This window comes from Erpetoichthys calabaricus, chromosome 6 (assembly GCF_900747795.2).
Source record: "Erpetoichthys calabaricus chromosome 6, fErpCal1.3, whole genome shotgun sequence".
Classification (NCBI taxonomy): Eukaryota; Metazoa; Chordata; class Cladistia; order Polypteriformes; family Polypteridae; genus Erpetoichthys; species Erpetoichthys calabaricus.
In genome coordinates, this window is record NC_041399.2 from 27,627,681 (window position 1) to 27,647,024 (window position 19,344).

The 19,344-nt window shown below is 40.4% G+C and overlaps 1 protein-coding gene across 1 annotated transcript in view; it reads left to right on the forward strand.

Moving 5' to 3' along the window:
- The window catches only part of LOC114653866 (serine incorporator 1-like), a 145,120-nt gene that overhangs the window by 20,735 nt on the left and 105,041 nt on the right, over positions 1-19,344 (forward strand). The window contains exon 5 of the mRNA XM_028804430.1: positions 14,228-14,307. Coding sequence (XP_028660263.1) covers positions 14,228-14,307 — 80 coding nt within the window. The remainder of the gene's footprint in view (positions 1-14,227; positions 14,308-19,344) is intronic.

Below are 19,344 nucleotides of genomic sequence, written 5' to 3' on the forward strand. Positions count from 1 at the left end.
ACAGTTTGTTAAGGATCTGTTTTTTTGTGAAGCTGCCTTCATTCGAGTGATCACTTCGACCTCACTTGGTGGCCAACTATAAGCGTTACCTGGTAGGTAACCACCCATACAATCAGATTGTGAATCAGACTACGAATGCCGTGAATGTAATTACCCCGATCTACATGTTGTCAAATAAATGAACCACATGCCGTGGAGCAATTTTAGGGGCTTTGCCTGTAGCGCTGACGTCCGAGGTTTGATTCCCGTAAGGGAGTGAAATGAGTGGCTGGTTACTTACCAGGTAATGCTTATGGTTGGCCAGCAAGAGAGGTAACATCAGCCACGGTGCCTTCAGTTGTGAGAAGCAGATCATAGAATGGTTGAAAATAGTTTACTGTCAAATAATGCAAAGAGTACGTGACACGTCTTTCCCCCTTATTCTTGGCTCATCAGGCGTACACACTCACTGCACTTGCTTACGGTAATCGAACCTCGGACGTCAGCGCTAGAGGGGCTTAGCAGCGGTGAAGTATTGCTTTTAAATTTTAATTAAGAACAAAAGAAAACCTCAGAGGTTTGATTCCCGTAAGGGAGTGAAGTGAGTGGCTGGTTACCTACCAGGTAACGCTTATAGTTGGCCAGCAAGTGACGTAACATCAGCCACGGTGCCTTCAGTTGTGAGAAGCAGATCATAGAATGATTGAAAATAGTTTTGCATTTACCTTTTTAGTAAAAGGCGAGCTTTTAAGCCTGAGAAATCACCCCGTAAATGCACACGTTTAATTGCACATGTGTTGATATGTATGCTTACACAGTATTAAAAGACAGTCAAAAATTAACGTCATTTACCTTCGTTCCCGCGTTTGACTCGTGCTGTAAATCTCTTCCTTGTTTTTAGTTCACGTGATTACGTAGGAGGCGTGATGACGCGATATGTGACTCCGCCTCCTCCATTAGAGTATATGGACAAAAAACATGTTCCAGTTATGACCATTACGCGTAGAATTTCGAAATGAAACCTGCCTAACTTTTGTAAGTAAGCTGTAAGGAATGAGCCTGCCAAATTTCAGCCTTCCACCTACACGGGAAGTTCGAGAATTAGTGATGAGTCAGTCAGTCAGTCAGTCAGTCAGTGAGTCAGTGAGGGCTTTGCCTTTTATTAATATGTATAGATAGATAGATAGATAGATAGATAGATAGATAGATAGATAGATAGATAGATAGATAGATAGATAGATAGATTATATATATATACAGTAATCCCTCCTCCATCGCGGGGGTTGCGTTCCAGAGCCACCCGCGAAATAAGAAAATCCGCGAAGTAGAAACCATATGTTTATATGGTTATTTTTATATTGTCATGCTTGGGTCACAGATTTGCGCAGAAACACAGGAGGTTGTAGAGAGACAGGAACGTTATTCAAACACTGCAAACAAACATTTGTCTCTTTTTCAAAAGTTTAAACTGTGCTCCATGACAAGACAGAGATGGATTTTCCAGGATTTTCTTATTTCGCGGGTGGCTCTGGAACGCAACCCCCGCGATGGAGGAGGGATTACTGTATATATGTATATATATATATATATATATATATATATATATATATATAGATAGATAGATAGATAGATATATGTGTATGTATGTAGATATGTAAATATGTATATGTATATATATGTGTCTGTATGTGTGTATATATTTATATATTTATATGTGTGTGTATGTATGTATGTGTGTATATGTATGTGTATATATATGTTGATATATGTATATATATGTGGATGTGTATATGTATATATATGTATACATGTAGATATGTGTATATGTAGATATGTATATATAAGTATATATGTTTATGTATATATATGTTTACATAACCTCTTTAACACACTACTTCTCCGCTGCGAACCGCGGGTATTTTGCTAGTGTTATATAAAACAATGTTGTTATTATTATTTGACCCCTCTACAAAAATGGGCATGGATGAACGGATGGATGGATATTTTTTGCCCCCCCTAGACAAGCCAAATGCCCACCCACACATGATGTTCTGGTCACACCTCTGGCTGTGGCTCTTTTTCTTAGAGATATATCACATGCACGACAGACCCAAAGCCCATTAACGTGGAGTAGGAAGTCCTCACCTCTAAGTCTTTGAGCACATATGACTTTTAGTTGGCCTTTGCAATGTATCTCACTGTCACAGTGGCGTGCAGCATTGAGCTTTCTGTGTCGCTTCCTGCCATGAGGCACACAGCTGTGTTGCTGCCTGGCATGACAAGGAACTGAAGCCCTCCGCTGTTCTGTTCCTGTTAGCATTGTGTGCTGCTGTTCTTTTCCTGTGGGTCATGGTGCCTGTCCATGTTGCTCCTTGCCATGATTCATGCAGCTTTGTCTATGAGTCAGAGCCCAATTTTGTGTTGCCTGGCCATGCAGTTCATGGCTTGTGTTGCACCTATCACGGTATAACATTTTGATTGAGTCCAAGATCAGGCTTCAAGGCCCAGGGGTTCATGAGTTTTTGCTTCACAGACAGACAACCCTTAGCATTTCATATATACTGTATATATATATATCCACTATATTGCCAAAAGTATTCGGATAACCCTCCAAATCATTGAATTCAGGTGTTCCAATCACTTCCATGGCCACAGGTGTATAAACCCAAGCACCTAGGTATGCAGACTGCTTCTACAAACATGTGTGAAAGAATGGGTCACTCTCAGGAGGTCAGTGAATTGAAGAGTGGTACCGTGATAGGATGCCACCTGTGCAATAAGTCAATTCTTGAAATTTCCTCGCTGCTAAATAATCCCTAGTCAACTGTCAGTGGTATTATAACAAAGTGGAAGCAACTGGGAACAACAGCAACTCAGTCATGAACTCAGTGGGCCACGTAAACTCACAGAGCGGAGACAGCACATGCTGAGGAGCACAGTGTGCAGAAGTCGCCGATTTTCTGCAGAGTCAATAGCTACAGACCTCCAACCATTGTGTGGCCTCCAGATTAGCTCAAGAGCAGTACGTAGAGAACTTCATGGAATGGGTTTCCATGGCCGAGCAGCTGCATTCAAGCCTTACATCACCAAGTGCAATACAAAGCATCGGATGCAGTGGTTTAAAGCACATCGCCACTGGACTCTAGAGCAGTGGAGACGTGTCCTTTGGAGTGACAAATCACGCTTCTCTGTCTGGCAATCCGATGGACAAGCATGGGTTTGGCTGTTGCAAGAAGAGCAGTATTTGCCTGACTGCATTGTGCCAAGTGTAAAGTTTGGTGGAGTGAGGGTTATGGTGTGGGGTTGTTATTCAGGAGTCGGGCTTAGCCGCTTAGTTCCAGTGAAAGGAATTCTTAATGCTTCAGCATATGGAGCCATTTTGAACAATTTCATGCTCCCAACTTTATGGGAACAGCTTGGGGATGGCCCCTTCCTGATCCAACATGACTGCACACCAATGCACAAAGCAAGGTATTTAAAGAAATGGATGAGCGAGTTTGGTGTGGAGGAACTTGACTGGCCAGCATAAAGCCCTGACCTCAACCTGACAAAACACCTTTAGGATGAATTGGAGCGGAGACTGCAAGCCGGGCCTTCTCATCCAACATCAGTGCCTGACCTCCCAAATGCTCTCCTGGAAGAATAGTGACAAATTCCCATAAACACACTCCTACACCTTGTGGAAAGCCTTCACAGAACAGTTGAAGCTGTTATAGCTGTAAAGGGTGGGCCAACTCCATAATAAAGCCTATGTATTAAGAATGGGATGTCATTAAAGTTCATGTGTGAGTAAAGGAAGGCGTCCCAATATTTTTGGCAATATATTGCAGATTATTCATTGTGTGATATAAGAATCAATTCCAGCAGCACTAGATATAGGAAAGGAAACAACCCTTTTTGATGAATTGCCATGTGTACCCAGACCAGCCATGCCATGTGGCTTATGTCTGCCCAGAGTCTTTGACAAGTAAGCTTTGTCTGGTACATCACCACTGACCAAACCACTGCAAATGGCTCATCTCGATCTACCAACGCAACAATTTTACTTTTTGGTCCTTCCACATTTTAGAGCTCCTCACCTTCACAGGTGGAGCCCAGCATCTCTCTACTGATTGCTATTATTTCTTTGGTCACTACTCAGACTTTGTGACCACAGATCAGGATAGGGATATAAAATGAGTGATAAATGAAAATCTTTGTTTGAAGTCTTACTTGTTTTTGTACATAGTTTTAAAACTGCAACTGTTCCATTATTTATTGTCAAAAGCCCCTCAATGCTCCCTTTTGACTCTCTTCACTTGAGGTAGCTGTCTACCACAACTAGAGGAGAACAGACACAGAAGATGATAATGGCAATTTATTTGTGAATGCCAGTTTTCTTCTTGATGACATCATACCAACATAAGAAGTAATCCAGTGCTCGCCTAACATTATTATGAGGATGGCATCATCTGTAGATAGCAGCAATCAAAAATTTGGTTCCCAAAACTGGCAAGTCCCCAAGCCGTTGTAATTATACAGATATAGTTATGAAAAGACCACCACAAAGATGATAAACAATCAAGATACTATATAAAAGCGGTCGGGATTGTCCTTCCGGCCCATGAGTGCAAAGCGTAGCGGTATTCCACTTATCACAGACTTACTACTTAGATAGATAGATACTTACTTGCGGCTTGCGGTACGAAGCGACGCAATGTGAGCAGAGTTCTGGTGCTCCCATCGTTCCCTTGCTTTTGTGTGCGTTCTTGGAGATTAGGTAGGCTATTTTTAGATTTGTATACAAAGAAATTTTGTTCTGCCTTACTTCTTCTAACTTGGTCACTTTATTAGCAGTCATTCATTGACTGTTCAGACACGACGAAAGGCGAAGCCCTCACTGACTCACTGACTGACTGACTGACTCACTCATCACTAATTCTCCAACTTCCCGTGTTAGGTAGAAGGCTGAAATTGGCAGGCTCATTCCTTACAGCTTACTTACAAAAGTTAAGCAGGTTTCATTTCAAAATTCTACACATAACGGTCATAACTGAATCCTACTTACTTACATACTGTATATACGTCCATAGCCTGCAGCTCGGTCGCCGTGTGAGGCGGGGTTGCGTCCTACGTCCCCCGGCCTCCCACGTAGATGGCTGCCTGCCTATATTGTGTCCCCCATCCCCACGCCTCCCAGGTAGTTGGCTGCCTGCCTATTTTACACATTTGGAGAACCGCCAATGCCTCTTAAACATCTTAGATTCACAGGTGACGATTTGAGTAGTGGACACTTTGATGTTTATGAATGTTTCAACTCTCAAAAGCTGGATGCGAAGTTATCGATGAAACCGTTTGTATGCTTACAACGCTTGACAGATGCCGAATGTCACTTCAACACAACAAGTCCTGCAAATACTAACATAATTGAAACAAACCATGAAACTCAAACCGATTATGACAGCAGCAATCCAAGCTGTTAGAAAACAGTAAAAAGGAGGCGTGTCAGACGTCATGGTACTGATGCAGCTAGACGGAAACAACTTTGTGACGCTGTCGCTAAATACTCGCACGCAAATCCACAAGTTAATAGAGCTTCTGTTTCTAGGTACGATCCCAATAATAAAAAGCGGCTTATACAAAAACAACAGGTTTGGCTCAAAAAACCCAATTGTGGATTTGCGTACGGCCACCGAAACTTTGTAATGGCACGAGACTTCAGGTCACATGTCTGCAAAAGAACCTAATTGAGGTAACTATTTTTACTGGCAGTGGCTCAGGGGAGAGCTTATATTCCTCGCATCCCCATCATACCCTCTGATCTCCGATTTCAATTCAAACGACTCGAATTTCCAGTAAGGCTCTGCTTTGCAATGACAATTAAGTCTAAGGGACAAACCCTACAAAAGGTTGGCATTGATTTGAGGCAAGATTGCTTTTCACATGGCCAACTGTACGTTGCATGCTCAACAGTAAGCTCAGTGCACAGCTTGGTCATATTACAACAGGAGGGCCGAAATGACAACGTGGTATACAAAGAGATCCTTAACAAATAATTATTTGTATATTTTCCCTCAGTTTAAAAATGTTTACTTTTCTTCTTAATAACAATTTTAAGGCAGTATTTCGCCGCTGCGAAGCACGGGTATTTTGCTAGTCTTAAATAATCAGATAACAGCTATTTTGATGTTTCATTGAAAAAAGGAAAGAATATTAGATAGTTGGAGGCCTTTTGCTAAGTAATGTATATAAAGAGGGTATTATCTACTAGGAGACCTTTGAGTTCAACAGGGGATATGGAGACAGTGGTGCTAATAGGAAGGCGTTATATTACAGTGGTTCAGAAAGTATTCACTCCCCTTCTACACTTTCTAAAGACATTATTATGTCTATTATTATTTACTTTTAAATTCATAAATTTGTAATTTTTGTCCATTAATCTACACTTAATAACCCATAATGACAAAGTGAGAAGATGTTTTCGGAAAGGTTTCCAAATTTAATAAAAATCAAAAACTGAAATCTTTCATTTATATTGGTACTCGGAGCCTAAGTCCAATGCTTTGGAGAACCCCATAAGCAGCAATAAACAGCTTCAAGTCTGCCTGGGTAAGTCTCTACAAGCTTTGCACATCTCTATTTTAGAAGTTAATCCCATTCATCCTGGCAGATCCTCTCAAGCTCCATTAGATTGGATAAGAAGAGTCTGCAAAACTGCCATTGTTAGCTCTCTCCACAGATGTTCTATGGTGTTTAAATCTGGACTTTGGTGGGGCTACTCAATAACAGTCAAATATTTCTCCCAAAGCCACTTCAGTGTTGTTTTGGTTGTATGCTTTGGACAGGACATTATCGTGCTGAAAGGTGAACCATCACCCCAGTGTGAGGCTGTGTGCACTCTGGAGCAGGTTTACTTTACAGACCTTCAAGGTATTTGGCTGCATTCAACCTTTCCATCAATTCGGACCAGTCTTCTTGTCCTTGCCGCTGACAACCTTATACCATGTTTGTTGCTACCACCATGCAACACTGTAGAGATGGTATGAGGAAGGTGATGAGCAGGTGCTGATAGTCCTGTCCATGCATTTTAATCAAAAGTGGCTTTCATCTAGCCAATCTACACCTGAGTGATGGAGTGCTACTGAGCTTTTCATCTTTCTGGCAGGTTCTTCCATTTCAGCAGAGGACTTTGTGAAGCTTTGTTAGAGTGACCATTGGGTTCTTGGACACCTTCTTGCCCACTTACTCAGTTTGGCCAGATAGCCAACTCTAGGGAGAGTCTTGGTTGTTCCAAACATCACAATTTTTGCTGTAGAAATGGTTTAATCCCTTCCCTGATCTATGCCTCACCACAATTTCATTGTAGGGGTCTTCCGAGAGTTCATTGGACTTCATGGCTTGGTGTTTGTCCTAACATGCATTGTAAATCATGGGACTTTACATATAGATGTGTGTGTCTTTCTAAACGATGTCCAATCAATTCAATTTGCCAGAGGTGGACACTCAACTTCTAGACACGCCTTGAGGAGAATTAAAGCAAACAGGATACACCCGACCATAATTAGGAGCGCCACTGCAAAGGGTCTGAATACCTCTATGCATGAGAGATTTCAGTTTTTGATTTTTAATCAATTCTCCAGTTTTTCTGAAGACATATTTTCACTTTGTCATTATGGGTTATCAAGTGTAGGTTAATGGGAAAAAATGGCAAATGTATCCATTTAAAAGCAGATATACAACACAATAAAGTATGCTGGACATGAAGGGGCCAGAATGGTTTCTGCATCCACTGTATATACAGGATTAGTTAAGCAGGAAGGAGGACCTACTGTACAGTTTCCCACATGTACAGTTAGGTCCATAAATATATGGACAGAGACAACCTTTTTCTAATTTTGGTTCTGTACATTACCACAATGAATTTTAAATGAAACAACTCAGATGCAGTTGAAGTGCAGACTATCAGCTTTAATTCAGTGGGGTGAACAAAACGGTTGCATAAAAATGTGACGCAACTAAAGCATTTTTTGAACACAATCCCTTCATTTCAGGGGCTCAAAAGTAACTGGACAAATTAAATAACTGGAAATAAAATGTTCATTTCTAATTCTTGGTTGAAAACCCTTTGCTGGCAATGACAGCCTGAAGTCTTGAACTCATGGACATCACCAGATGCTGGGTTTCCTCCTTTTTAATGCTCTGCCAGGCCTTTACTGCAGCGGCTTTCAGTTGCTGTTTGTTTGTGGGCCTTTCTGTCTGAAGTTTAGTCTTCAACAAGTGAAATGCATGCTCAATTGGGTTAAGATCAGGGGCCTCATGTATAACGCCGTGCGTAGAACTCACACTATAACATGGTGTAAGCACAAAAGCGGGATTGTGCGTACGCACAGAAAAATCCAGATGCAGGAATCTGTAGGTACGCAAACTTCCACGTTCTTACGCTACATAAATCCCGATCAGCGTGAAAAGTAACGCACGTGCACGCTCCTTCTGTCCCGCCCCAGCTCCTCCCAGAATTATGCCTCTTTGAATATGCAAATCAATATAAATAGCCCTTAAGCTCAGTCTTCTGTAAAAAGACAATGGGAAAAGCACTGGGGAAAATATAAGAATTTCAGCGAATACCAAGTGGAGGCAAAGGAAAAACGTACTATTTGTTGGTTTAAACAGTGGTATAATCAACCAAAGGAAGTTGATCGAGTGACAGAGTGTCAGAGAAACTCGAAAGCTCAAGTTCACAAAGTTGCACAGTGCCCGAAATAAAAAAAAAATCACATATCAAAGTCGCCGTGAAAAGGCGAGTCGTAGCCCACCGTCTGAGTGTCATATGAAAGCATATTAGGGTACGGACAAAAAAAATAGGCACACAGTGGGGAAAAAAGCACGAAATGTCAACTTTAATCTCGCAATTTCCACTTTAATCACGTAGTTTATTTTGCCATTAAAGCAGAACATCATAAACTACATCTTAAAATCGTTTAATTTACTAGTTTCTCAAATCCCATCGTAACTAAAGTAGCACGTTAAATGCTTTGTTCTGTATTTGATATTCTATGTGCTCTATGTGAGTGAATCACAACCTGCTTCTTAAACGGGCTTTCTCATTCTCTGACAGGACACATAATCCATTACATTCGTGATATTACAGCTCTCTGAATAATTAAAATACTGAGATGTATACGTGATATCTTTTTCATAATGATAGGAATGAAAGCATGTTATTAAACATAGGAACACGGTGGCGCAGTGCTTGTTCATGTCTCACGCAAGATGCTTGCTGCGCCATGCGTGACCTTCAATGAAATAATTTATTACAGCAGTACTGTCTCTTTCAAACGTACTAACCTCCAATTCCTGTCCTTACTTTTCTTTCTCCAAATACCCAATCGCCACACAATCAGCTCTGTAATAGACGTGAAGCCATTTGTAAGCTTAGAACGCCGATTCTTCAAAACTTTTAAGGAACATTGAAATATCTTCGTAGTACATGTTTAATTATTCTATCCGTCTATACTTCCAGTGTCGTGTCAGCACCAGCAAGAATACAACGCAATGCAGGAACACTCCCTGAACTAGCTAGCGCTGTGTCACCGTGTCCTCACATGTTTAATTATTAACAATACAGATTATTTAAATGAAATTAAAGTTTTATCTGTATAATATAATCAACATATTTTGCTGCATTTCATCTTAAAAATTATATCGTCATCATATGTAAATACGCGCTTTATAAAGTGGCGCAGGTTGTGCAATATTATAACTGTAGTGCAAGTTTACAGTGAGGTAATTGTACTTATAAGTACAAACAGTTCTACAAGGAGCACTTGATGGACTGATTGAGTGCATTTATAGTTCTTGGGTTGAAACTTTTTCTGAACCGCGAAGTCCGTACAGGGAGTCTCTGAAGCGTTTTGCCGTGGCTGAGGCAGCGTCTGCTTCATGCTGTATACCGATAATTCTCTTTCCAATAAGCTGCTGCTATGATTCCCCACTCAGATACAGTGATAGAAATACTCCGAGTGGTGCAGTGAGAGTAATATGGAAAAAGATGATCTGCTGTGGCAACCCTTAACGAGAGCAGCTGAAAGAAGAAGATGATGCAGTGAGAGTAACAACACTAAAGCAGTTATGGTATTTGGAATACTATGGCTATTCCCTGGACCATTATATTGCTGCAGGTTAATTGCAATCAGATGCATTACACTAATAAACAATATGCAGTTAATTTCAGTGTATTTATAAAGCTGTGTCAGGAATGTGGATCTAAGAAAGAAAGGGTGACCACACAGGAAGAGTAGCACTGCTTTGACGCTAGGTGCCGCCAGTCTGCAAAACCGAGCGGAGAAATTGCGTACGCCAGGGTATGAGGTACCATGGAAATGTATGTGGCTTTACACCAAGTTTAGGTTTTATACATCACGATTTCAGCGTGGAAACGTTCGTACGCAACATTTACATGAGACCCCAGGTGACTGACTTGGCCATTCAAGAATTTTCCACTTCTTTGCTTTAATAAACTCCTGGGTTGCTTTGGCTGTATGTTTTGGGTCATTGTCCATCTGTATCATGAAACGCCGCCCATTCAATTTGACCGCATTTAGCTGGATTTGAGCAGACAATATGTCTCTGAACACCTCAGAATTCATTCGGCTGCTTCTGTCCTGTTTCACATCATCAATAAACACTAGTGTCCCAGTGCCACTGGCAGCCATGCACGCCCAAGCCATCACACTGCCTCCACCGTGTTTTACAGATGATGTGGTATGCTTTGGATAATGAGCTGTTCCACGCCTTCTCCATACTTTTTTCTTGCCATCATTCTGGTAGAGGTTGATCTTGGTTTCATTTGTCCAAAGAATGTTTTTCCAGAACGGTGCTGGCTTTTTTAGATGTTCTTTAGCAAAGTCCAATCTAGCCTTTCTATTCTTGAGGCTTATGAGTGGCTTACACCTTGCAGTGCACCCTCTGTATTTACTTTCATGCCAGTCTTCTCTTTATGGTAGACTTGGATATCGATACGCCGACCCCCTGGAGAGTGTTGTTCACTTGGTTGGCTGTTGTGAAGGGGTTTCTCTTCACCATGGAAACAATTCTGCGATCATCCACCACTGTTGTCTTCTGTGGATGTCCAGGTCTTTTTGCATTGCTGAGTTCACCAGTGCTTGCTTTCTTTCTCATGATGTACCAAACTGTATATTTTGCCACTCGTAATATTGTAGCAATTTCTCGGATGGGTTTTTTCTGTTTTCGCAGCTTAAGCATGGCTTCTTTCACCTGCATGGAGAGCTCCTTTGACCGTATGTTGTCTGTTCACAGCAAAATCTTCCACATGCAAGCACCACACCTCAAATCAACTCCAGGCCTTGTATTTGCTTAATTGATAATGACATAACGACGGACTTGTCCACACCTGCCCATGAAATAGCTTTGAGTCAATTGTCCAATTACTTTTGAACCCCTGAAATGAAGGGATTGTGTTAAAAAAATGCTTTAGTTGCCTCACATTTTTATGCAATCATTTTGTTCACCCCACTGAATTAAATCTGAAAGTCTGCACTTCAACTGCATCTGAGTTGTTTCATTTAAAATTCATTGTGGTAATTTACAGAACCAAAATTAGTTGTCTCTGTCCAAATATTTATGGACCTAACTGTAGCTGCTGACTCTGGTGCTGAATTGGTAGTAATGAAAACAGAAATAAAGACAAAGAGACTAACCAGGAGATGAGAAAGAAAGAGATAATTAATGGAAAGTTAAAATCCAACAAATTAAGACTTATAAGAGACACACTAGTGGATAAACACAAAGGAGGATTGGACCTAATTGATTGCAAACAGGATGGTCCTGACCACAATTTGGAGTGCCACAGCAAAGAATCCAAATCTGAATCCACTTTATATACAGTATTATGCTGTTATGTTTTAATTTAATGCAAGTTGTATACTGTTAATGTGTTTATTGGTTTACACTGTTCAGTGTGTTTTTAGTTTATTGATAAAACTGTAGCAAATGCCCCGTAACATGTTCAGAACAAAGACGCGACAGGACAAAGAAGTGGTTGCAACAAAAGTTTACTCCTAACAGTGTAAAATAATACATGAATGAAAAACAACAAAGAAGAAAACTGAACAGGAAATATTTGCAATTACCTCTCATTGTTGTAGTCATGAGGAATATCCTAAATTGTTTGGTTCCCTATACAGAATCCTCCTCTCTGTCCACGCTTGCATCTCATCCTTATATACCACACCTTCCACACCTTCTCATCTCCCACTCCAAACCATCCGGAAACTCCCACTTACCCTTTCCAGCTCCTCTGTTCAGGGTACCACTCCTTTTCTTCCTTCTTACGTCAATCAGTTCTTTGACTGCATCTTCCACAGTGCTCTCCACCCTCCCCACTAGTCTCAACAGCCCTGTTGCGTGCTGCCAGAGGGAACAGCCGGCAGTACATATTACTATTCTGAGGGGCTTTTGCCTGACCCAGAATTGCTTCCTGCATGCAATTTTGTGGTACTGGAAATACTCCCAGGTCCAGCCTAAAAGGATCTGCCTCACCTATCACATGGAGTCTGAGTCGGGAAAGGAGGAGGACAAAGTTTGCCTAGGAAGTGTACAGAAGAAAGGAAAAATGAAAGAAAAGCAATTGTATTGGTGCTAATTTAAAGGAAAAAATAAACTGTGTGAAGGTATTTCTTTAAATATATATAAGCTTTTTGAACCCAGGGCCGTTGTTCCTGTAATTGTAGCTGGGGTTTGGGGATTTGTTATGCCCCCTACAGGCCTCTCATTAAAACAGCTGCCGATTAGGAATGACACTTGACTTATTGTTTGCTATTTTTGCCATTAATGGTCAATTTTTTAATAAAATTAAGAGAGCAATCTCCACAGAAAAAATGGTGTGATGGATGGCCAACAGCTCAACCTGGCCTGGATGCCCAAAGAATGGAAGGATGGGGTAAGGTAGATACTCTGGGACACTGCCTCCCCCAAGACGTTTGATGGTGATTTCCCTGCAGCATAGTGGTGCCCCAGATTCCTGCAGGGCACCATGGGATCTAGAGTTCGGCTTCACAGCTCTGCTGGGTACTGTGGATGCCATCAGGAGATGCTGCAGGAGGACCTGGGGACTTCTACTTTCTGAATAGCCTGGAAGTACTCCCAAGTCACGGGGGTGGATGTCCCAAAGTACTGGAGAAAAGTCAAGTTTTCCATCTGGGTCAAGATTCATATAAAGGATTGCTGTGAACCCAGTAAGCGAGCCGGAGTCAGGTGGAGGTGGACAAAGCTTGCTGGGAGGTGTGGAGGAGAAAGAGAAAGACACAGAGAAAGGAAAACGAAGAGTGTAATTGTTTATTACTTGTGGCTGTGGTGGTAGAGAGCAATGTGACAAAAGAAAAGAAATAAAAAGTGTTCTTGGTGCTTTTACCTCGTGTTGTTAGAGGAGCGACAGTGCCCTCAAGTGTCACAGTGGATTAAAAAGTAAATGAAAGTTAAGCATTAAAAATATTTCAAAAAATACAAATCAGTCAGTTTCCAACCTGCTATATCCTAACACAGAGTCACGAGGGTCTGCTGGAGTCAATCCCAGCCAGCACAGGGCACAAGGCAGGAACAAATCCTGGGCAGGGTGCCAGCCCACCGCAGGGCACACACACCCACACATCAAGCACACACTAGGGACAAGTTAGGATCGCCAATGCACCTAACCTGCATGTCTTTGGACAGTGGGAGGAAACCCACGCAGACACAGGGAGAACATGCAAACTCTTCACAGGGAGGACCCAGGAAGCGAACCCAGGTCTCCTAACTGCAAGGCAGCAGTGCTACCACTGCGCCACCTTGCTGCCACAAAAAATACAAATATTTCTTAATTTCATATAAATTTAAATCCAACGGTAGTGTACCTTTTTGAATACAAAATAAAAGAAGAAACTAAAAGGGCATCTGGCTAAACAATGAGATCAATTAGAAGTAAAAATGACTCACAAAAGGAAAACCCCAGGACTGAACTTGAGAATCTCTGCTTTAGAGGACGCCATTTGGGCATGTCACTCAATCAAAACAATGAAACATGAAGTCTTCACATTTGTCATTGAATACTACATCTGTTGTGACATGTGTGTATCTTAGTAATGTACTTTTCCTCAAATAAATGGTCATTAATTATTTATATGCAAGGTAATATTAGTAAATCATCTTTATAATTGCATTGTGTTTTAAATGCACTTTATTGATATTCTCGTTTTGTTATTTTGCTTGGTTCTAGGTTCTGGTTTTTTAAAGGTGCTGCGATTATAATTATATGTTCTGTGAGCTTCTGTATTCCAGAGGAGTTCTTCAGTAAAGGTACGTATAGTTCTGCCAGGCTGTTCCACATTCCACAAAGCATTTCAAGACGATATCTCAGTAGCAAACACGAAGAAAAATATCATCGTTCTTAGACATAATGCACTTTTGAGCAGTTCTACTGGAACACAATGAACTTGATATTTTTGGTATATTATATATATATATATATATATATATATATATATATATATATATATATATATATATATATATATATGGTTGAAATAGTTTACTGTCAAATAAATGCAAAGAGTACGCAACACGTGTTTCGCCCTCATTCTGGGCTCATCAGGCGTACAAACTCCACTGTACTCCCTCTCGGGAATCGAACCTCGGACGTCAGCGCCAGAGGCGATGCCCCTAACCACCCATACAATCAGATTGTGACACAGACTTCGAATGCCGTGAATGTAATTACCACGATCTACATGCTGTCAAATAAACGAACCATACGCCATGGTGCAACGTTAGGGGCATCGCCTCTGGCGCTGACGTCCGAGGTTCGATTCCCGAGAGGGAGTGCAGTGGAGTGTGTACGCCTGATGAGCCCAGAATGAGGGCGAAACACGTGTCGCGTACTCTTTGCATTTATTTGACAGTAAACTATTTCAACCATTCTATGATCTGCTCCTCACAAACTGAGGGCACCGTGGCGGATGTTAGCAGATTGCTGGCCAACCACAAGCGTTACCTGGTAGGTAACCACCCACACTATCAGATTGTGACTCAGACTACGAATGCCGTGAATATATATATATATATATATATATATATATATGTAATTTTTATATTTCATATTTTTATATAAACCTTATAGGTTTATATGAGACTTTTACAATAGAAGGAAACAAGAATTTTTTTTTTGCCAGTGCACTCCAATCAAAGAGCTCAATCTTGAATGAGACCCTAGACCTGGGCACTCAGTTACGGTCCTGGTGGTCCGCAGTGGCTGCTGGTTTTCGTTTCAATCAGCTTCATAATTAGATGCCAGGCCTAACAGATAATAAAACGTGGTATTTAATTATATGACATGTTAGGGCTTTTATTCTTCCAAGACAAAAAATGTATTTTATTGTTTTCTGAGAACTTTATTCATATGTTTTATGGTCCTTCCCTTCTCTCTCATTTATTTCAAAACATTGTATTAACACAGATTCTTCACGATGGAAGATTCTTCTTAAATGGAAGCACGTTAACTGGAGAGGTGCTGGTTTGTTTGTCACTTGCACCTCATTATTAATTGATGGCAATTGAACAAATCCTCATTATTAGTTGATGGCTGTTTAAAAAAGCAACAAAACAACTAAAACCTTAATGCCGCTATTTAACATTAAAAAAGGTAATTAAGGGTACTGATTTGTAACATGCATGTTAACAAAAGCTAAGCCTGTAGAACAGACTGCTTCATTAGTAAATAAATGGGTTCTGATTAGGAAACTGGCTAAAGCGAAAACCTGCAGCAACTGTGGAATGCCAGGATGTAACTGAGTGCCACTGCCATAGAATTTCATTGCCACTTGTTGATCATGTATTTGTATGTCTAGTAGTTCTTGCATTTAGTGACCTGCAACGGTTCTTTGATGATAATAAAAAAAGACGACAGCTAACCAGGTAAGTGATGTCCTCAACTACATTTCCAGCATGTTTCCTGATCCGTGATTCCTCCATCATTCATACAGATCCTCCACTTCCATTCTTACAATCTTTTCCACTGTTTGAATAACACGCTGCAGTTTATGTATCATGTGAACAGATTCATTGCCAAATCCATATTGTTTTGGAGAAAAGGGGGTTGCTTTCAATAACAGCTCTATAAAACTGTACCAACTGGGACAGGTTAAACTTTTTGACAGATAAGAGCAGTTATGGTTTTTATCCCTGTTCGGACTATGAGTGATAGGCGTCCCAAGAAATGTAAATGATTCCACCCTGTTGACTGTGACATCATTTAGAAGTAGTGTGTGTAGAAAATGAGTGTCTCCTAAGGTCTACAATCATTGCCACCATTTTTGAGGAATTCAAGTTAAGAATGTTGATGGTGCAGCGTCTGGCCTGTCGATCCATCTCCCTCTATTATGGCACCTTGTCCCCATCTGTGATTGGGCCGTTCAGAGTGGTGTCATCAGCAAATAGAAGAAATCCCTGAGGAGACCATGTGCTCAAGGTCAGGGTCCCCCAGTCTTCACTGTATGATGTCTGCTCCTTAGAAAGTCAGAGATCCAGAGACATGTGGCTTAGTCAGGCCTCGTTCTAAGAAGCTTGCTGAGGAAAATCTCTGGTATGATTGTAATTGATTCTTGATTGCAGTAATCTTGACTTTTGCAGATGGTGAGCCAACAAGCACCCCTTAAAGAATTGTTAAGACAGTATTGGAGAAGCTCAGGGGTGTACTCCTTGGTGACTTATATAACAACCTCTGCTTTCACCGTGAACATGAGTGGACATTTAAAGACCACCCCCACTCAAGTCCTGAGAATTGACTTATTTTCAGAGTCATCCTGGATTATTAAGCCCATAGCAATACTGTAAGTGAAAACATAAACAGTTTAAACATCCATCCATCATCCAACCCACTATATCCTAACTACAGGGTCATGGGGGTCCGCTGGAGCCAATCCCAGCCAACACAGGGCGCAAGGCAGGAAACAAATCGCGGGCAGGGCGCCAGCCCACTGCGGGGCATGCATGCACACACACACCCACACACCAAGTACACACTAGGGACAATTTAAAATCGCCAATGTATCTAACCTGCATGTCTTTGGACTGTGGGAGGAAACCGGAGCACCCGGAGGAAACCCACGCAGACACGGGGAGAACATGCAAACTCCACGCAGGGATGACCCAGGAAGTGAACCAGTTTAAACACATTTATATAATTACACAATGTATTGACAATGAAATCCTCTAAATGTGAATCAAACACAGTCTATAAATGATTTCTGTATATTTGTAGGCTCTTGAAAGTCTTTAGTAGAGCTAATTCTTTCACACTTCTGTTAATATGAAGTGGCCAAGCACTGCATTACTTAACATTCTTTCATTCAGTTACCTTAAAGTGATAAGATCTTTGAAGAGCTGTAGAGAAGCGCATGCTGTACATCTACAGAAGGCTCTGCCTACTTGTTACCTTGTCACTGTTGAACAATAAGAACATCATATTTTGACAATGCAGTAAAATATTGAGATTATTATATTAAAACCCAGTGTATAGTGGACACAACCATGAGCAAGCTGTCAACTTATGGAAGAAACAGAAGTCAGAGACACAGAGAGACAGAGAAAGACAGACAGACCAGTGTTAAGTTAAGAAAAATTATTTGTAGTCCAGCTACTCTATGTAATTTAGATTTGTCTTTGTGTATAACTAGATTTGTGTTCTATTTTATTTAATAAAAATTTCTCTTTTTACATGCTTATGGCATTTATAGTACAATATCTGCTTTGGGCACAGCTGAGAGTACCATTCATGATGAACCCAATTCCACTCATTCATTCTACTTGTACTAGGAAGGTGCTGCACCACATCAAGCAAAACATAATAAAAATAAATAAATTAAAAAATACCCCATTTTAGACAGTACCAAAATTTCCCACACTCAGAATGCAAATTTGATTAATTAAGAACAGGTAGCTGTGTTGTGTATTTTAGTAGCTAACAGTTTTGATAAACTTTGTATATGTAAGTGTATATGTTTGTGTGTAAACTTTCATACACTGCTAAACTGTTCATTCCCCCATTGCTGATGCGCCTTGCACTTTGCAGATTTCAAGTAGTCAGCCTTGTGTGCATCTCTACCGAAACTTGCTTGCTTCTGCCATCTAGTGGAAACTAGAGGACATTGTTTCCACTTAGACTGTTCTGCTGTGCTGTTTCTTAGATTACAAATGTCTGCAGGAACTCTGAAAAATGGCTAACAGCTTTAATTTATTAACAGACAGACTCATAATTAAGATTCCAGGCCCCTTAATTTCTTATTAATTGTTTAAAATGTTATGTCTAGTTGCCTTTCATTACATTTAATCTTACTTTAATTCATTTTTCTTTATTAGATTCAGTATTAAATACTTTCAGAACACAAAAAAAAAATTGTAAAATGTCTTTTAATATGTTACTACGAACTACAGTAACAATATTGTCTAATACAATGCATAGATTTCATTATTAATATATCCAACCACCTAATCTCCATCCTAAAACCTGCTGTTTTTTATTACCTTATTTTTAGTGGTAGTAGTTGTTATAGTGTTAGTGTTGTCAAAAGTGAAATATTTACTTCCATGTACATCTAACATGCAAGAAGTTGCCACAGTCCAGCACCATGATAAACAAAAATGTGTTTAAAAAAACGTTTGCACTTTTTCTTTCTTAAAAAATACCTTCGAAAGATCCTTTTGGTTTTGGGAATTTGCTTTTTATGTTTTTCTGTTATGATTTCTGGTTGACATTGGTGTTTAGCAGTCTTTCTGATTGACTTTCTGTTACAAATCCTTGCTTGTTTTCTGGTCATCTCATTAATTCTGGTTGCATTTTGGTGTCAGCCATAACATTTAAGCAGGATGACATGATTACTACTACGCTACACACATTCAGTTACACTGTCAACATCAGCTAAAGATTGATTGAAGTTTGTCAAACAGAGGACAGTGTCCTAAAATGGACAGTGGCGCAGTGGTAGTGCTGCTGTCTCACAGTTAGGAGAATCGGGTTCGCTTCCCGGGTCCTCCCTGTGTGGAGAGCGCTTTGAGTAGTAAGAAAAGAGCTATATAAATGTAAAGAATTATTATTATTAAAATGGACACCATACAGGAGCTCCTTCTTCTTTAATGGATTATCTCACAGATCAACTACTAAATTGATCAGCACACACACATACAGCAGCCTAAAACAACAAGCAAGTCTCACAAACATAATGTTTCAAAATAGTATATGGTTCCTATAATCCATTATATTATACTTTGCATAACTTAAAAAAGGGTCAAGTTAACATGTCTTTCTCTCTCTCTCTCTGTCTCTCTCAACACACACACACA